The sequence below is a fragment of the Oncorhynchus mykiss genome, chromosome 26, assembly GCF_013265735.2.
Source record: "Oncorhynchus mykiss isolate Arlee chromosome 26, USDA_OmykA_1.1, whole genome shotgun sequence".
Taxonomy (NCBI): Eukaryota; Metazoa; Chordata; class Actinopteri; order Salmoniformes; family Salmonidae; genus Oncorhynchus; species Oncorhynchus mykiss.
In genome coordinates, this window is record NC_048590.1 from 12,070,050 (window position 1) to 12,090,217 (window position 20,168).

Below are 20,168 nucleotides of genomic sequence, written 5' to 3' on the forward strand. Positions count from 1 at the left end.
TCAAACAGATGGGCTAGTAGAATGCTTCAATAAGACCCTAAAGCAGATGATGAAGAAGGTCATCGAGAGAGACAGGAGGAACTGGGACCAGCTTCTGGCCCACCAGATGTTCTCGGTGTACGAGGTACCCCAAGCGTCCACTGTGTTTTCCCCCTTTGAGCTCCTGTATGGCTGCCGGCCCCATGAACTGCTGGACCTAACCAAGGAGGTCTGGGAGGACCAACCAATCCTCCTTGACAGCTTGGTGGAATTCGTTTAGGGGAGAAGATGAGGACAATACGGCCAGTGGTGAGGGAGCACAAGGCCCAGGCACAACTCACCCAGGAGCGTGATGTCGAAGTTCATGGTTCGTTAATAAGAACTTAACATGAAAAAACTACAAAACAATAAACGTGAAAACCGCAACAGTCCTAACTGGTGCATAAAACACAAAGACAGGAAACAATCACCCACAAAATACCCAAAGAATATGGTTGCCTAAACATGGCTCCCAATCAGAGACAACGATAAACACCTGTCTCTGATTGAGAACCAATCCAGGCAACCATAGACTTACCTAGACACCTAAAAGAACACAACCACATAAATCTACAAAAAACCCTAGACAAGACAAAACATATAAATCACCCATGTCACACCCTGGCCTAACCAAAATAATAAAGAAAACAAAGATAACTAAGGCCAGGGCGTGACACGTGTATACATCTGGGAAGCCCAACCAAGAGAGTTCCACCCGGGTGAGAAGGTCTTGGTGCTGATCCCAACAACAAAGAACAAATTCCTATCTACGTGGCATCGTCCCTAAGACATCGTTGAGCGGATAGGCAACGTCAATTATAAGGTCCGCCAACCGAGGCGGGGAAAACCCCTCCAGCTTTACCATGTGAACCTACTGAAGAGATGGCATGCACGAGAGGAGCTGTGCTCAATGTGGGCCCGGCCACAGTAGAACCTGCCCTCCGTCTAAGTTCCATGGGGATAGACATCAGTCCGACCCAACGACAAGCGCTCCGAGAGTTGGTCCAGCAGAATACGGCCGTGTTCTCCGAGGCACCGGGTTGCACGGATCACATCAACACGTCCGGGAGAAAAAGTGCGTAAACGGCCATACTGGACACCAAACTCCCAGAGGGCGGTGGTACAGCGGGAAATTAAGATAATGCTGGTGGGGTACTGGGAGAGTCCCACAGTGAGTGGTCTAGCCCTGTAGTGCTGGTACCAAAACTGGGCAGAACCGTCCGCTTCTGCAGCTACATCTGGGGCCTGAATGAGGTCAGGAAATTCTATGCCTACCCCATGCCCAGTCGGATGAACTGCTTGGGGAAGGCAAGCTACGACAGCACTCTAGACCTGATGAAGAGGTGCTGGCAGGTGTCACTAACAGCAGCCTCCCGGAAAAAGACGGCATTCTCCACCCCGGGAGTTGGTGATAGAGGGGAGGTAGGGGCAACGTAAGGGAGTCTCAGCTGGGAGTACCCGGGCTGGGCACCCTGACCCTGATGGCACCAATTAGGGGTAATTAGGGGAGAGTGCCAACCAGCCGTGCAGGCCACATAAATGGAGCACCGTGGCAGAGAAAACGTGAGAGGCAAGGAGTGAGCCGAATATGGGGGCCGAATATGAATATTTTTTGTTGCCTAGTGAAGTCGTGTTTTCTGGCTAGAACCTCTCTGTGTCCATCTCTGTGCGCTCAACCCAATACCCCACAGTTGACCACAATATGAACTGTAATTCAGTAAAATATTTGAAATGGTTGCATTGCGTTTATAAATGTCTGTTTTTAAAGCTGAATGCAAGCTGAGGATTTATCTTAATTCGTTTGTCGGACCATGCTGAGGAACTTGACCCTGACTTCGCATGGTTAAATTAATTTAAAACTGTTTGCAAACAGGAAACTGAATGGAACAACATGTTGTCGCGCAGGCATAACAAATTACACACCCAAGCAAGCAATCTGACCCCCCCTCCAGCCCTCTTCCTTTTCTTCTCAGTGCATTCATCATTGATTCCATTTTTTCCACACACACACACACACACACACACACACACAGTATCTGGAATCATTACAAAAACAACGAGGAGGCCCTGTCTACCGCATAAATATTCCTGCTAATTGACCTGTCATAACTAATTGCTGAAGGGGGCAGGAGACTGGGAGTATGTGTGTGTGTGGTGTTGTGTGTGTGTGTGTGTGTGTGTGTGTGTGTGTGTGTGTGTGTGAAAATGGCTATCTATCTGTGTGTGTGCATGTCAATGTCTATGCATTTGTGTATGACCAAGCATGTGTGTGTGTGTCTTGGCATGTGTGTGTTTTTGTGCGTGTGTGTGTGGATGAGCGCGCGCCTCGCTGCTAAACCTACCATTCTTTGGTCTTGAGACTATGGGGCCTACAAACCAGACCAATGTGGAACGATTGCGTTTAATTTGCTCAAAGGGCTGTGGCCGAGGGAGAGAAGAAGACAAGGTTGCTTAATGGGTGGCAAACAACTGGTTGAGATTGGACCGTTGGACTGGTTTATATTTACTCTGAACTGGGTTGTTTCTGGGTGTCGCGGGTTGTTTCAGTAATTATTTTATTCTTTCACTCTCTCTGGTGGGGCGAGGTGACTGCGTATGCTGTGTCATGTTTTCCAAGGTGGACATCCCACGCATTTAAACACGCACACACAAAGACACACCCACCAACACACACACAAGCAGTCTTTGAGGGAAGTGACAGCCTACAAGCAAGGTTGCTGACAGGCAAACCCATATCTACACGTTCATCTACTGTAAATACACACGTGCAAACACACACATGTAAACACAAAGAAGAGCCTGATATCCACACTCTTACTGACCCAGATACATGCACACACACACACTCAAGAACGCAAAGACATTCACACATGCATGCGCATGAACTCACACTCAAGAATGCACATGCACACACACACACACACTTGACTCAGCATAAACGGGCAACCTGGGGAGATGAGACGGAGCCCTGAGTGGTGATCACTGCACACTACACACACAGAACACTGAGTCATCACTTCAGCCCGCCAGACACCATAGTGGGAGTAAGGTGCAACGTAGGCCCTTGTGGAGACAAGTGGACCTCCATAGCGTGCCCACCAGAAATATTTAGATTATTATATTATATATATTTCCAGAACTTCATTTTGTACATTAAAGCACTGGACATTCTGTGGATTACCCATTTTCTACATAAACCATTGGTGTCCTATAAAAACCTTGTATCAGAGTTTTTGTTCATTACATTTTTTACATGAATTGAAAGTAGTTATCCCCTCCAATGTGCTGTGAAAGTTTCTTATTCTCAAGTTTATTTGAAAACTACAACTTTTACAACAAGGTTTTTCAAGGATGTGGATATTTTGTCAATAAGGTACATTTTTGTCTCGGCATGCTCGCAGAAAGCTGTACCTGGAATGGTCCGCTGGGGTTGACGTTGATGTTGGCCTGAATCCAGTCAGGACCCTGGTTCCCATCCAGAGTCCAGACCCGATCGCCCACAGAGGCGATGCTCTTCACCCTCAGCCACACATTCAGGGAACCTAGATGTGGAGGCAGAAAGGAGGGCCAGATATAAGTTCAGGGGTTTTGGAGGGGGTGTATGTGTTTGTAAGTGTGTGTATCTGTCTCTTTACGTTAATGTCGGTACCTTGTGATTTATTTGTATTTGAGGCGTATACTTTGACTTTACATGCATACAATATACATATTAAGTACTGTATATTATTTTCATCACACCCTGGTGTTAGGATAATATAATCTCAAGGTGGGGAGCCGAGATCTAGGGAGAAAGCCACCAACCTAAGTTATGCATTGAAATACCACTACTGCTTGTGTTTTGGAGAAACCAATATATTATTCACAAATCTCAGCTGGGTGCAGAAACAAAGGAAAGTGTCCTCAGGTGAAAGGGAAAATAAATGTATATACTCTCAGAAATAAAGGGCTACAAGCGCTTGTCACTTGGGTGGCACCCTGGAAGGTCCTCCTTTGTTCTTTTAGTTATAGGTACATACATAATTGTACCCCAGTTCATACCTTAGAAAGTACCATTCTCCACAGGTAAAAAAACAGGCTTTGTGCCTTTATACTGTATAGTACCCACACAGTAACAAAGCCATTTTCCCCTTGTAAAAATGCACCTCCACCATAGACCACTTAAACTTGTGCAACATTTCCACTCATTGGTGGCCAAAAATAACTATCTGAAAGCCACGCCCCACAAACCACGCCTACAATATAATTCCACAGTATGCATGTCTTGCTGAGTGAATTGTAGAGTTACCAACCATGATTGTGTATGTTAGTGACAGAGACATTGTTGTTGAAATTGTTCATTTTCAGTCCTGTGGCCTTTACCAAGTGAGTTCCTAGGCGTATGTTATCATTATAATTACACTTTATGATTGCATATCTCATAAGACCTTACTTTGCAGCCTAGTTTTACCCTAATACAGTGGCCTGAAACTCATGGTTTACAGGCCACATCAGGTCTGCAAGTAGGCTCCCAGATTTAAAAAAAAAGATCCTGGTTGAATGATTTCCTGCATATGCCCTCCCGTTTCCAGGAATCTTCCAACTGAGATTTCTGGAACGCTGGGACATTTGGGAAAGCTACCAGAATTTTGCAACCCTACCTGAAAGTTACATTAATTCATTTGTAATTCCTATTGGAATCCAGCCACAGTTAGGATGTCTAACCGTTTTTTGTTCACCTGCAACCTGCATTCATAATGACTGTAGGGTTAAGAACATATTGAGGAGACTACCTAAGCCATTTTAACTAGAACAACCATTTCAGCAAAAAAATCTAACTAACTGATTAAATTAGTTTAGTATATTATTTATCTTTGTGTAGCATATGATTAATCAATCAATGTATATACAAAAACACAGATATTAAAAACAATGCCATTTTTTTTTTACCTGCGGTAGTGCATGCTGGGGAATATGTTAATGATAATAATGGTACAAATGTGTCTTTTTAGGGTACTACCCCAGTGACAAAGACTTAAGTTCCTTAAAAAATTCTCATTGTACCGTATTGAGGGTAAATATGTACATTCACATTGAAAATATGAAGTACGCAAATGTACCGTTTTACTCTTTATCCACACCGATAGCGAATTACACCATGTGAGATCATTATGTACCGTTTTTGGTACCCCAGGGAACAATACCATACCCTTATTTCTAAGAATGTACCCTGAGATTGGGAAAAAAAAACAGATTGGGCAAAAAGAAACATTGAAACACACATGCACCTTGTGAACACAGACAAGAGTATAAACATTTGCTCTTTCTTTTTGTTGCTATTTCACATTCTTTGTCTTACCAGTGTACAATCTTCCTCATGCACACAAATATGCAGATGCATGTATGCGCGTTGTACGTGTGCATACAGACCAGCACATAGTCACACACAGACTTTAGTACTTAACTGTAATTTTGTTTCTGTTGTTTTTTCTTGTCTAGTGTGGCACCAGATTCATCAACCCTTGACAACCCATTATCCCAACCTGGCAAGATGGACTACAGGGAAGAGGTAGGCACTCTGACGGTGTGGTGCCAGATAAACAACCTCTCCCTCAATGTCGCAAAACAAAGAGGTTGATTGTGGAACCAGGCATGCCCCCATCCTCATTAACAGGGCTGCTGTGGAGATGATCAAAAACGTAAAGTTACTCGATGTACACTTCTCTGAGGAGCAGAAATGGTCAAATCACCCAGACACCGTGGTGAAGAAGGCATGATAGCTACTCTTTAACCTCAGGAGGCCGAAGATATTTGGCCTGTCCCCAAGGGCCTTCACAGTCATCTACAGGAGCACCATGAGAGCATACTGTTGTGGTACGGCAACTCTATTGACGCTGACCGCAAGGCACTACAAAGGATGGTATGCTCAGCAGAATGCACCATTGGGTGCACACTGCCTTCCCTCCAGGACACCTACAACACAAGGTGTCACAGGAAGGCCAAGAACATCCTCAGGGACTTCAGACACCTGAGCCACAGCCTGTTCTCCCTGCTTCCACCACTCAGACATGGGCAGTACAGGAGCATCATGGCTAAAACTAACAGACTGGCCAATAGCTTCTACCACAGACCATCAGGATAATGAATAGCCACCAGGAGTCATCTACCTGCTCCCCCTGTCCCCCTCGCCATAAAATATGTTATGAATTAGCAATATGTATGATAATGTTATGAATTCCAATTTGTTGTAGCGAACATGAGCTAGGTGGGTAGGTGGCTAACTTTAGCTAAGCTATGGGTTATGGGTTAAGGTTAGGGGAAGGGTTATCTAAAATGCTAGATGTCCTCTTAAACCTTGTGTCACATAGCTAGTCTCTGAAGTCTCTACCTGAAGTAAAGTAAATATTCAATCTCTCTCTATCCCAGTTGGTTGTCCACACATGCTTCAAGATGGCCACCATTGTTCCTGTACCTAAGAAAGCAAAGATGATTGAGCTAAATGACTGTAGCACTCACCTCTGTCATCGTGAAGTGTTTTGAGAGACTAGTCAAGGATCGTATCACCTCCACCTTACCTGCCCCCCTAGGACGCACTTCAATTTGCTTACAGCCTCAATAGATCCACAGACAATGCAATCGCCACCACACTGCCCTCTCCCATCTGGACAAGAAGCATTCATATGCAAGAATGTTGTTCATTGACTATAGCTCAGCATTCAACACCATAATACCCTCCAAGCTCATCAAGATCGAGGCCGTGGGTCTGAACCCCGCCCTGTGCAAATGCGTCCTGGACTTCCTGACAGGTTGCCCCCAGTTGGTGGAGGTAGGAAACACCACCTCTTTGCTGATCCTCAACACTGGGACCCAACAAGGTTGTTGTTCACCCATGACTGCGTGGCCAAGCACACCTCCAACTCAATCATCAAGTTTGCAGACGACACAACAGTAGTAGGCTTGATTACCAAAAACGATGAGACAACCTACGGGGAGGAGGTGAGGGCCCTGGGAGTGTGGTGCCAGAAAAACAACCTCTCACTCAACGTCAACAAAACTAACGAGATGATCGTGAACTTCAGGAAACAGCAGAGGGAGCACCCCCATATCCACATCGATGGGACCGCAGGGGAGAAGGTGGAAAGCTTCAGGTTCCTCGGCGTACACACCACTGACAAACTGAAATGGCCCACCCACACAGACAGTGTGGTAAAGAAGTTACAACAGCGCCTCTTCAACCTAAGGAGGCTAATTAAATGTAGCTTAACACCTAAAACCGTCACAAACTTTTACGGATGCACAATTGAGAACATCCTGTCGGGCTGTTTCACCGCCTGGTAAAGCAACTGCAACGCCCACAACTGCAAAGCTCTTCAGAGGGTGGTGCGGTCTGCCCAAAGCATTACCGGGGGCAAACTTCCCGCCCTCCTGGACACCTACAGCACCCAATGCCATAGGAGGGCCAAAAAGATCATCAAGGATATCAACCACCCGAGCCAGTTCTTGTTCACCCTGCCATCATCCAGAAGACGAGGTCAGTACTGGTGCATCAAAGCTGGGACCGAGAAACTGAAAAACAGCTTCTATCTTACGGCCATCCGACTGTTAAACAGCCATCACTAGCACATCAGAGGCGGCTGCCTATAGAAATAGATTAGGAATCACTTGCCACTTTTAGAAATGGATCACTAGACACTTCAATAATGTTCCATATCTAGCATGACTTATCTCATACGAATAAACTGCACTCTATACTATTATACAGTATCTTAGTCACTTTTAAATTGTGTTAACATATTGCATCACCCATTTCATACAGTCGAAGTCAGAAGTTTACATACACCTTAGCCAAATACGTTTAAATGAAAAACGGCTTACAAGCCTCCCCCTTTTCCTCCAAACATAATGATGGTCATTATGGCCAAACAGTTCTATTTTTGTTTCATCAGACCAGAGGACATTTCTCCAAAAAGTACTATCTTTGCCTAATGTGCAGTTGCAAATCGTAGTCTGGCTTTTTTATGGCGGTTTTGGAGCAGTGGCTTCTTCCTTGCTCAGCGGCCTTTCAGGTTATGTCGATAGAGGACTTGTTTTACTTTGGATATAGCTACTTTTGTACCCGTTTCCTCCAGCATCTTCACAAGGTCCTATGCTATTGTTCTGGGATTGATTTGCACTTTTCTTACCAAAGTACGTTCACCTCTAAGGAGAATACGTCTCCTTCCTGAGTGGTATGATGGCTGTGTTATCCCATGGTGTTTATACTGTTGCTTGTACAGATGAACGTGGTACCTTCAGGAGTTTGGAAATAGCTACCAAGGATGAACTAGACTTGTGGAGGTCTACAATTTTTTTCTGAGGTCTTGGCTGATTTCTTTTGATTTTCCCATGATGTCAAGCAAAGAGGCATGAGTTTGAAAGTAGGCCTTGAAATACATCCACAGGTGCACGTCCAATTGACTCAAATATTGTCAATTAGCCTATCAGAAACTTCTAAAGCCATGACATAATTTTCTGGAATTTTCTAAGTTGTTTAAAGGCACAGTCAACTTAGTGTATTTCAACTTCTGACCCACTGGAATTGTGATACAGTGAATTATAAGTGAAATAATCTGTCTGTAAATAATTGTTGGAAAAATTACTTGTGTCATGCACAGAGTAGATGTCCTAATCAACTTGCCGAAACTATAGTTTGTTAACAAGAAATGTGTGGAGTGGTTGAAAAACGAGTTTTAATGACTCCAACCTAAGTGTATGTAAACTTCCGACTTCAACTGTATGTACAGTATATACTGTAATGTGTTCAACACTACACTACCGACTGTTAAACAGCCATCTCCAGCACATTAGAGGCTGCTGCCTATAGACATAGATTAGGAATCACTGGCCACTTTCAGGAAATTAAACACTAGCCACTTTAATAATGTCTCCGTATCTTGCATTACTCATCTCATATGTGTAAACTGTACTCTATACTAATCTAAGGTATCTTAGTCACTTTAATTGTTTGTAAATATTACATCACCCATCTCATATGTATATACTGTACTCTATACTATGCCACTGTATCGCTCCAACTGTCACGTCCAATTTTAGGTTGGTCAGGGCGTGAGTTGGGGTGGGCATTCTATGCTTGTTCTGTGTGCTATAGTTCTGTGTTTGTGCCCCCCCCCAAAAAAAACAAATTTTTTGGGGGATTGTCAGGCGACCTCAGCCAACTCCCTGTGCTAACCGGAAGAAGCGTAGTACTGGTCAGGCACCGTGTTATGCGGTGAAGCGCACGGTGTCGCCAGTGCGCGCTCATAGCCCGGACCGCTATAGGCCAGCCCCCGCAAGTGCCATGCGAGAGTGGGCATCCAGCCAGGGCATGTTGTGCCAGCTCAGAGTGTTTGGTGTCCGGTATGCCGTTTTGGCCCAGGGTATCCTGCGCCGGCTCTGCGTGCCGGGGTGCTGGGAGGGTGCAGTTCGCCCGGGCGAATGTGGGTGTTGAGCCTAAGGGAGAGGTGCGAGTGGTATGCACCAGATCTCCAGTGCTCCCCCACAGTCCGGTTCCAACATGTGCCTGCACTCTGGAGGGTCCGGGCTAAAGTGGTCATCCAGCCTGGAGGAGTGGTGCCAAGGCTGCGCACCAGAGCTCCAGTGCTCCTCCACAGCCCGGTCCATTTTTTTTAATTTTACCTTTATTTAATTAGGCAAGTCAGTTAAGAACAAATTCTTATTTTCAATGACGGCCTAGGGGGTTAACTGCCTGTTCAGGGGCAGAACGACAGATTTGTACCTTGTCAGCACGGGATATGAACTTGCAACCTTTCGGTTACTAGTCCAACGCTCTAACCACTAGGCTACTCTCCCGCCCATCCGGTGCCTCCTCCACGCACCAGGCCTCCTGTAGGTCTCCCCAGCCTGGTGGGTCCGGTGGCAGCCCCACGCACCAGGTTGTCTCTCCGTCTCCTCCCTCCAGGTTCTCCCGTCTGTTCAGCGCTTCCAGAGTCTCCCTCCTGTCCGGAGCTGCCAGAGCCGCCCGTCAGTCAGGAGCTGCCAGAGCCACCCTTCACTCCGGAGCGGCCAGAGTCGCCCTTCACCCCGGAGCTGCCAGAGTCTCCTGCCTATCCGGCGCTGCCGGAGTCTCCCGCCTGTCCGGTGCTGCTGGAGTCTGCCGCATGTCCGGCTGTCAGAGTCTCCCAAGGAGGTCCCCAGTCCGGGGTCGGCGACAAGGGTCGCCGCTCCAAAGGTGCCACCTAAGTGGGCCAAGACTAAGGTGGAGTGGGGTCCACGTCCCGCGCCAGAGCCGCCACCGCGGACAGATACCCACCCAGACCCTCCCCAATGGGTTTAGGTCCGCACCTTTGGGGGGCTGGTACTGTCACCTTAGTTCCTTTTTTATGTCTCTATTTTAGTTTGGTCAGGGCGTGAGTTGGGGTGGGCATTCTATGTTTGTTCTGTGTGTTATAGTTGAGAACCATGCTTAGGTAGCCTGTTCCCACCTGGGTAGTTGTTTTCTGTGTCTGTGTTTTCACCATACAGAACTGTTTCGATTTTAATTTATTTTCTTCACTTAGTTATTTTGTACTTTCCGTGTTCTGATAGTACAACGCTGCATTTTGGTCCAATCCTTCCTACTCATCATCAGACGAAGAAGAAGTTTGTTACACTAACATATATATATACATTTTTTTTATTATTTCAACACAAAAATGACCCCTTTTTCTCCCCAATTTCGTATCCAATTGGTAGTTACAGTCTTGTCTCATCACTGCAACTCCCGTACGGACTCGGGAGAGGCGAAGGTCGAGAGCCGTGCATCCTCTGAAACACAACCCAACCAAGCCGTACTGCTTCTTGACACAATGCCCACTTAACCCGGGAGCCAGCTACACCAATGTGTCGGAGGAAACACCGTACACCTGACGACCATGTCAGTGTGCACTGAGCCTGGCCCGCCACAGGACACGCTAGTGCTTGATGGGACAAGGACATCCCTACTGGCCAAACCCTCTCCTAACTGGGACTATGCCAATTGTGCGCCGCCCCATGGGTCTCCCGTTCGCGGCCAGCTGCGACAGAGCCTGGACTCAAACCCAGAATCTCTAGTGGCACAGCTAGCACTGCAATGTAGTGCCTTAGACCACTGCACCACTCGGGAGGCCCGTATATATATTCTTAATCCATTCCTTACTTTACGTGTATTTTGGGAATATGTTGTGAAAATGTTAGATATTACTTGTTAGATATTACTGTACTGTTGGAGCTAGAAGCAAAAACACTTCGCTACACCTGCAATAACATCTTCTAAACACGTGTGTGTGACCAATACAATTTGATTTGATTTGATTCTCTACCACAGTGTTGGCAAAACATTCATTCAGCTCATTGAGAGCTTGATGATTAGTTGACAAGTTGAATCAGGTGAGCTTGTCCAGGGTTACAACAAAAAATGTGTACAGTTGGGGGTACTCGAGGCCCAGGTTTGGGAAACACTGCTCTACCAGACTTTCAGCTCCCACATGGATGTTTCAGAAACTTGGGAATGTGGGGGCACATTATCTACCTTCAGAAATCCCCACATGCGGGCCTCAGACACACAGCCTGTATGTACCATCAACACTTCTCCCGCATACGAGGACCCCGACTGTCAAGCTGCGCTGTCACAATCCACCCCCTACCACCCCTATGCTGCTATGACGACAATCATAATCTCCTGTTCTTTTATTCACTGACTGAGATCTCATCTCTGGAGAGGGATGGAGTCGGACTGCGTTGGCCTGCTATCCTCATCTGAACCCAGAACAGTATTAGCACAACTATGTCACACACACACACACACACCTGTATGCGGTGGAGGAAATATGCAACTCTTCCATTGTGACTGCCCTGAGGTGCCGTTAATATAGTGACCCCATTCACTCACGGGAGAGCAGGTGAGAGCATGCAATGAGGGATGGAGTGGGGTGGGAGTGACAGTATGGCGATCAGCTACTTGACCTGAGAGCGATAAGTCACAAGCATTGTGACCGCATAACAGGTTGACATGTTAGTGACAATGAACCACAAGGGGAGGTCAGGGGATCAAGCTACTGCATATAAAGAGGGTTGAATAGCACGGCTGAAGAATATAATGTAAGGGTTGTATTGACGTGACGGGCAATGCCTATTGAGGTTTTGCGTCTTCCAGCCTCTCATATCTGTAAATGTCTGTCATGTCTGTGGTGTCTTGGAATAAACAGACAGTCAGTTCCACAAAGGACAATTAAGTACTTTTCTATTCTATTACTTAGTGTGGACGGTGACATACTGTAGCAATTTCAATATACAGTAGATACAGGGGGGCAAAAAAGTATTTAGTCAGCCACCAATTGTGCAAGTTCTCCCACTTAAAAAGATGAGAGAGGCCTGTCATTTTCATCATAGGTACACTTCAACTATGACAGACAAAATGAGAAAAAATACTTATTTTCCACCATAATTTGCAAATAAATTAATTAAAAATCCTACAGTGTGATTTTCTGGATTTTTTGATCATTTTGTCTGTCATAGTTGAAGTGTACCTATGATGAAAATTACAGGCCTCTCTCATCTTTTTAAGTGGGAGAACTTGCACAATTGGTGGCTTACTAAATACTTTTTTGCCCCACTGTAGCAGGTAGCTCAAGGGCAGTGGAAACAAATAGGCATTGCACTAGTTCCTTGAAGATTCTGTATCAACAAATAAATCCATCATCCTGAAGAAGTAAGAACTGTAAAAAAAAAAAAAAAACATCCTGTTGAAGTGATAGAAAAAAATACTAATCTGTGTAACGTTTTCAAAGGCGTCTGACTCATCCCAAATAGCCATTCATCTTCTTAATGGCAGTCTTTCCGAGCTCTTAATTGGAGCACTAACAAGCACCAGTCTCTTAAACAAATACACTGGCGGAGTGTGTGACGGGGTCCTTGTGCACAGTGAGAGGGGGGGGGGGGGGGGGGGGGGGGGGTGCAAGTGCGTGTGTGCAATTTGTCTTTCTGTGATTCATCACATCCTATCTCCTCAACCCCTTCCGAACAATATTGGAGAAGGTCCATGGTCCCGCCCCTCTGACATTCTTCTCTGATGGTTTTTAAGAAGGAGGCAAGGAGAGAGGATGCTAGGACTCAAAGGGATATTGAATTGAAAAGCCTCAATGTTGACCAAACAGGACATTTGCTAGGAGGCTATAAGCAACAGCCCTGCGTTGTCGATACAGAGCAAGCATCTTTAGGTGATCCTCGATTGTGTGATGAGGTTGAATGCGGGCAGGGAGGTAGAAGACACGTCTAGAATCAGCTAGATCTAAAATAGCAACCTTGAAACTCACACTCTGTTAGATTTGTTTACGATCAAAGAGTGTTTGGACCAAGCAAAACGTAAAACGTGGAAACATTTAAAAAGTGCTAACGTTAGAGTCAAGGGGCAAGTCCTCCAACTTTAATGGGGACCAGTGTGAGCTGTGAATAGTGTGTGTGGGCAGTGATGTTATAACAGGTCACACACACTGGGTGGGTCGTGTTCAATAGGCACAAAATGGAAGAAACTGTCCAAAACGAGCAGGTCCAATAACAAGCTTCTGTTTCTGTTTTTGGTTGCACAACGTTTTGAAATCTTAACTGGGGATATCTGTCCACTGCTATGGAGAAGAAAGAAAGAAAGAAAGAAAGAAAGAAAGAAAGAAAGAAAGAAAGAAAGAAAGAAAGAAAGAAAGAAAGAAAGAAAGAAAGAAAGAAAGAAAGAAAGAAAGAAAGAAAGAAAGAAAGAAAGAAAGAAAGAAAGAGGAAAGGCTTCCTCAGTCATAGATACACAGCACAAAAAACGCAGGCAGACATGTGGCCATGTCTCAACTCCCAACATGCAGCTGTTGTTTAGCTACTTCTGTGTAACAGCTGGCTGTGTCTATCACAAACAAAGCATCCAACACCATAAGTGAGCCAGAGTATTGCGCTGTAAATAGAGATGGTTCATTCGCTATTGACCTCCCTGATAGTCTGAACATGAGAAAAACTTTGAGCAAAATCACAAACACGCACAAGCCCTTCCCACACACACACACACACACACACACACACACACACACACACACACACACACAAACACACCCACACAAGCTCCTTCCCACACACACACTGACACACTCCTTTCATCAAACACCCTGTCTCCTCCTCAGTTCCGTCCTGACCCTGTTAATGGTTTAATGCGAAGCGCGTTGGCCTTTTCTTTATTTCTTTATTTGGCGAGCCTCCCACTCGGAGGGCATTTATCAAAGCTCACTTCACTCCTCCGCCCATCTTCCTCTCATCCCCCCATCTGCCATGACAGGGTAGCTGAGGGGATTTCTTTCTCTTTGTTTTTCTTTCCCTCTCCTTCTCTTAAGGAAAAGAAAGTGGAGCCCTGTAAAATATTTATCGATCGGTTGAAGTAATGCAATAAAGCTTGTCTCTGAGATAGTCAGGTGGGGAGAGAGGGAGAAGGGCTAGCTAGGCACAGCTCTATCAGGCTAGCTGTCCTGGGGAGTGAGGAGAGAATGAGGAGGAGGAGGTGTGACGATAGAGGCGTGGGAGGGCCTACATGTATTAGTACATGGAGGTGCATCCTTCTTCCTAGCCTCCAATATGGCAGTTTGAGGGGAGGGTTTTCTAAGCTATTTTGCTATGTGTACCGTACCTGGATGTACTAAAATGGAAACCAAATGGACAAAGTACCTTTAAAAAAGTACCTTTACCTCTAGAATATAACATCTAATTAACATATATACTCTATAAACTTTTTATGCTTTTGCAATTCCGCTTTACCTCACCTTTTTTAAAGGAGTGGTGCAGTCATTTTATTTATATTAGATAGGATAAAGACAGATTGGAAAGAAAGGAAGAGAGATTATGCTCAAGCTTCAAATTAAATCTCCAGCTGTCCCATAGTAAGTGTCGGGACAAGACAGGCAGGTAGCATTTCTCAGCCAGTCGAAATGTTGAATGAGCTAGCATAATTTTGGGGATGTATACAAATTTGTTTTTTTTTTTAAATGGAAAATGTGCAGCAGTTTGCAGTCTTTCCAGCTTCAGTTTGAAGTGATTGTGTTAGCTGTGATGTTGGCTAGCGGCTCTGAACAACAATTTCCTGACGAGAGAGAACATTTTCTATGCCAGGTGAAATCATGCCTCGTTAGCTCATTGTTATGGATGTAACCAAATAAATGTCACTAGAGAACAGGTAAAACAAATGCAAATGCGGCTACTTTTCTGTTATTCTGGCTGCACTTTTTGACGTGACTGCAAGTTAGCCATAGTTGGCTAGCTAGAAAGCAAGGGATAAGAACATTGCCAGCCAGTATGGCAATGGCACATTCAGAAGAAATGACTGGGTTGCGTCCATAGATACAGATCAAAAAGACAACCAAACCGATAGAACGACCAAACCGATAGAACAAATGACCAGCCGGTTTGGGTAGCAACCCTAGATTTGTATCAGGAAGTATCTTGTGGAAGAATGAAATAGTATTAGTAAATTAATCAAAATGTAATTTTTAATGAAAATATGTCAATCATTATTTAAATAGGTTGGTAACCCATTTTAATGAGCTGCATTTGAAGTTGCATGTGAACATTTAAGTGATACTGCCTGAGAAGCCGGTGTTTGGACGATATATTGGCGCGGTTTGTCAACTTGTTAAGTTTGTCAAGGTCATTGCATGGGGTTGTTCAATGACATACATGTATTTGTTTCAATTTAGAGAGACAAAAAAATAATGTTTTGTTGAAAAACAATTTATTTCCAACATAGTTGTAATGTAATGCACAAATGACTGATTATTGGTTGAAAGAAATGGTTGAAAGAAATTGATAATAACAAAATTGTTGGAGATGTACTATTAGATTTCAGTGCAGCCTTTGATATCATTGACCATAACCTGTTGTTGAAAAAATGAATGCGTTATGGCTTTTCAAACTCAGAAATGTCTGAATACACAACATGGCAATCTAATAGAAAAAAAAAGTTTTCTTTAATGGAAGCTTCTCTAATGTTAAACATGTAAAGTGCGGTGTACCACAGTGCTCTCTTTGCCCTCTACTTTTTTCTATTTTTTTACCAATGACCTGCCGCTGGCATTAAACAAAGCCTGTGTGTCCATGTATGCTGATGATTCAACTCTATACACATCAGCCACCACAGCTAGTGAAATCACTTCCACCCTAAACAAAAAGTGGCAGTCAGTTTTAGAATAGGGGTTGCAGTAATAAACTGGTCCTGAACATCTCTCCAACTAAGAGCATTGTATTAGGTACAAATCATTCCATAAGTTCTAGACCTCAGCTGAATCTGATAATGAATGGTGTGGCTGTCGAGCAAATTGAGGAGACTAAATGACTTGGTGTTACCTTAGATTGTAAACTGTCATGGTCAAAACATATTGATTCAATGTTTGAAAAGATGGGGAGAGGTATGTCCGTAATAAAGGGGTGCTCTGTTTTATTCATGTTTGTGAAGATGGGGGGAGGAACGTCCGCGATAAAGAAGTACTCTGCTTTTTTGACACCACACACAAAGCAAGTCCTGCAGGCTCTAGTTTCATCTTATCTTGACGTGTCGAGTCATATGGTCAAGTGCTGCAATGAAAGACCTAGTTAAACTGCAGCTGGCCCAGAACAGAGTGCCATGTTTTGCTCTTCATTGTAATCAGAGGGCTAATACTACGCATGCCAGTCTCTCTTGGCTAAGAGTTGAGGAATGACTGACTGCATTGCTTCTTGTTTTTATAAGAAACAATGTTCTTGTTTTTATAAGAAACAATGTGTTGGAAATGTCAAATTGATTGCAAAGTCAACTTACACACAACACTGGCACACACACTTACGCCACCAGACATGCCGTCAGGGGTCTCTTCCCAGGTCCAGAACTAATTCAAGGAAACGTACAGTATTTTACAGAGCCATGATGGCATGGAATTCCCTTCCATCTCACACAGCGCAAGTGAACAGCAAACTTGGCTTTAAAAAACAAATAAAACACAGCACAATGCCTCTCCCCATGTGACCTACTTGTTGTGTGTATGCACTGACATGCATGTGTAACTGATCCATACACACAGACACACTACACGTTCATGTTTAAATGTATGTCAATCGGAAAGTATTTTGTCTGTAGTGGTTTTTTTTCCGTTACGTGTCGGAACCCAGTGAGACGAGCTGTAGCCATTGGTGTCGGCTAATAGGGATCCTAATGCAATAAAATCAACCTCACTCTCAGGATTACTGCTAGGTTTCACACAGTCAAATGAAATAAATACACGTTTAATAAAGATACATGTTTTATAAATCAATACAGTAATATGAGATCTGTATGTAAAATATTTACATTTGACATTTTAGTAATTTTGCAGAGGGACTTACAGTTAGTGCATTCATCTTAAAATAGCTAGCTAAGTGAGACAACCACATATGACAGTCAAATTTACAGAATACGAACATTCCATTTCAGCCAAACAATGGATATATAGAGCTTTGCAACAAAACCCATATTAATACACATCTAAAATCTATTCATAAAAAATCTGAGAACAGTAAGCGTTTTGGAACGAAACGTTCCATAGGAAGCGGCTTAAGTCGGCTAGCTGAAACCATTCAGCAGTGCTCATCTTTCATGTTAATTTAGGACTAGCTGATGTTCACAACAGATGGCATGGAAGAATTGGCTCAGACTTGGAGCAATAGTAAGTAACCTCGCTACCAGCGACCAGTGATTTTCAATGAAAGGAGACACGAGGAGACACACAACGACTTAACTGTCAGCAGCGAGTGAGCTAGCGACCATCATTGAAAATGTCCCAATGTTATGGCAAATTTCAGCTACGGAATTGCACGACAGCTGATTGGGGGAGGGCAGGTCTTACTAGTAGGCTTTGACATTGGCTAACCACAAAACTGCCATCATGCAAGCCGTTGAAAGGATACGTCCACCAGGGGTGATTTCAACAACTTGGGCCGGGATAACATTTCTGCTATGCATCATTGAAACGCAATGTTATAGCAGTCACGGAGATCACATTCAAAGTAAACACTGCAGATGTCGGCTCAATCGGAAATTACCTTTAAACGTTCACTGTGCTACAACGTAGACCTTCCAGGGTCCGGATTGAATTCCGGCCTTGATTGCTAATTACTGCTCCAAGTCTGAGCGCTCTGTAAGACTACTGCAGATGTAGGATCTTAATTTGAGACAGTTTGTTACAACAAGAAAATAATCATGGAACAAGAGGAAATGGGAATTATTATGTGGATTATGATTAAATGGACATTTTTCTGTAGAGCTTGATACATTTTAAGTTAGGGAAAATCTGTCTGAAATGTTAAAGATGTCCTCCAGCGATTTTGAACTTTTACTGTTGAAAAGTGATATCCCAAGTATAACTACAGTAAAGTACACACACTAAAGGTAAAAAAAAATAAAATGTTTTGAGCAAAATAGTGTTTATTTTAGGCACACCTGCAAACTTCAACTTCTGTCAGTGATGTCATTGGCATCCCCCCTTGCTTAAGGAGAAATAGAGAATAAAAGAGGAAAGGCCCACCCCCCACTTGACATATCTGGACCACTTATTGAGGTGTTAAATGGGGTGAAAAGAAGACTGGATTTCCACTTTAAAGTTGAAATGACAAGTTTTAGAATTTTTTTTAACCTTAAATACACTACAAGTTTGCATTTCCTGCAGTGCAATTTGAGTGATCAAATTAAGATCATACATCTGTACATCTGAAAAACGTCTGACAAATTTTGGAGACTTATTTTTCACTGGCCTTGTTAATAAGTTCAAAGGCTGCAGGTCGAAAGATAGTATTATAACAAGCGAGGACAGTTCCCAAAAGGCAAGTTGCCAATGGACTAATAGTCTTGCGTTGCCAGACCCCCATTCTCCCATTCACTCTGAAAGCATGGCAAGAGAGGTTAAAAATGCAAGTGCTGTGCCACACACACTCTGCCAATCTCCCACTCTTATTCAACCTTTTACACGGTACCTCCATAATATATGACAGCATAAGAGATGGCCATATACATTATCATCATCATCGCTACTCTATTCTATTAATATCCACTGTGTCCTTCAAGTAGCGGGAATATGACATCACACGAGGGCTGTTTGTCGAGCCGCGTACAACGCCCTAATTGATAAAAACAACGATGCTGCATTTGATCCATAGAAAACCCATTTCTAAGGGACTGAAGTGCTAGATAACAAATTGTATGGCTCTTATTAGTGTTCTGTTGACAACTCTTGGAGGAACGCAACAATCTGCTCCAGAGGAGGACGGAGGGGAGGAGGAGGATGAGTGGGTGTCAGTGGGGGTGTCACAGTTTGGCTACTGTGCTCGCATAGTCCCTTAAAAGACATTCACTTGAAAAATTTGTAAAAAGTGGCAATAGTACTGTTTGTACTTTTTGAGACGCAGGAGCCAATATACACTTCCTCTTAAAAAGTCAGAATGAATCTAAGATAACTCAAGAAATCTATAATTGACAGTGACTTGTGACCAATCACTGATGAGGGGGCGTAGACATGGCTCGGGAAAAAAAAGCTGTCACGGACAGCTGAAAAACACCTTGTCGAAGTCCAAAACTAACAAAAAAGTCCAAATGTCATCATAATATATGCAAGAACTGTTCTGAACTGTTTTGTCTGGGAAGCATGCAGAAGCCTTTAGGCTCTCTCTCAAGTACTCCCTTTCTCTCTGTCACTTTCTCTCTACTAATTATTTCCTTCTTCCTCTTTCTTTGTCTCATTCTTCTCTCTCCACAATTCACTCTCCTGTTAGTCTCTCCTTCTCCCCTTTCTTTGCCTCATTCTCATGTTTCTCTCTCCAATTCCTTTTCCAGTTCGTCTTTCACTTCTCTCTCCCTCTCCCTCCTTCTCTCTACCCCCTCTCTTTCTTTCTCTTTTCCTCTTTCTCTCCTTCCCCCTATCCCTCTCTCTCTCTCTTTCTCTCCATCTGTGTTAGAAGGGGTGATTAATAGAAGGTGATAAACAAAGTGATGATTCCTCGGCAGCCCTGCAGCTCTCTCTCTCGGCAAACCGGGACACTTCAAAATATTGTTTAATGGAAACCAAAGCTCATTAAATGTTGTTTAATGCTGCCGCCAGAGCCTAAAGACACTGAAACAGGGCTTATGGGTAATTATGAGG

The 20,168-nt window shown here is 44.0% G+C and overlaps 1 protein-coding gene across 1 annotated transcript in view; it reads right to left on the reverse strand.

Annotated features, from left to right (window-relative positions):
* Positions 1–20,168, reverse strand: part of LOC110506257 (MAM domain-containing glycosylphosphatidylinositol anchor protein 1) — a 381,559-nt gene that overhangs the window by 31,918 nt on the left and 329,473 nt on the right. Inside the window, exon 17 of the mRNA XM_021585690.2 lies at positions 3,430–3,560. Coding sequence (XP_021441365.1) covers positions 3,430–3,560 — 131 coding nt within the window. The remainder of the gene's footprint in view (positions 1–3,429; positions 3,561–20,168) is intronic.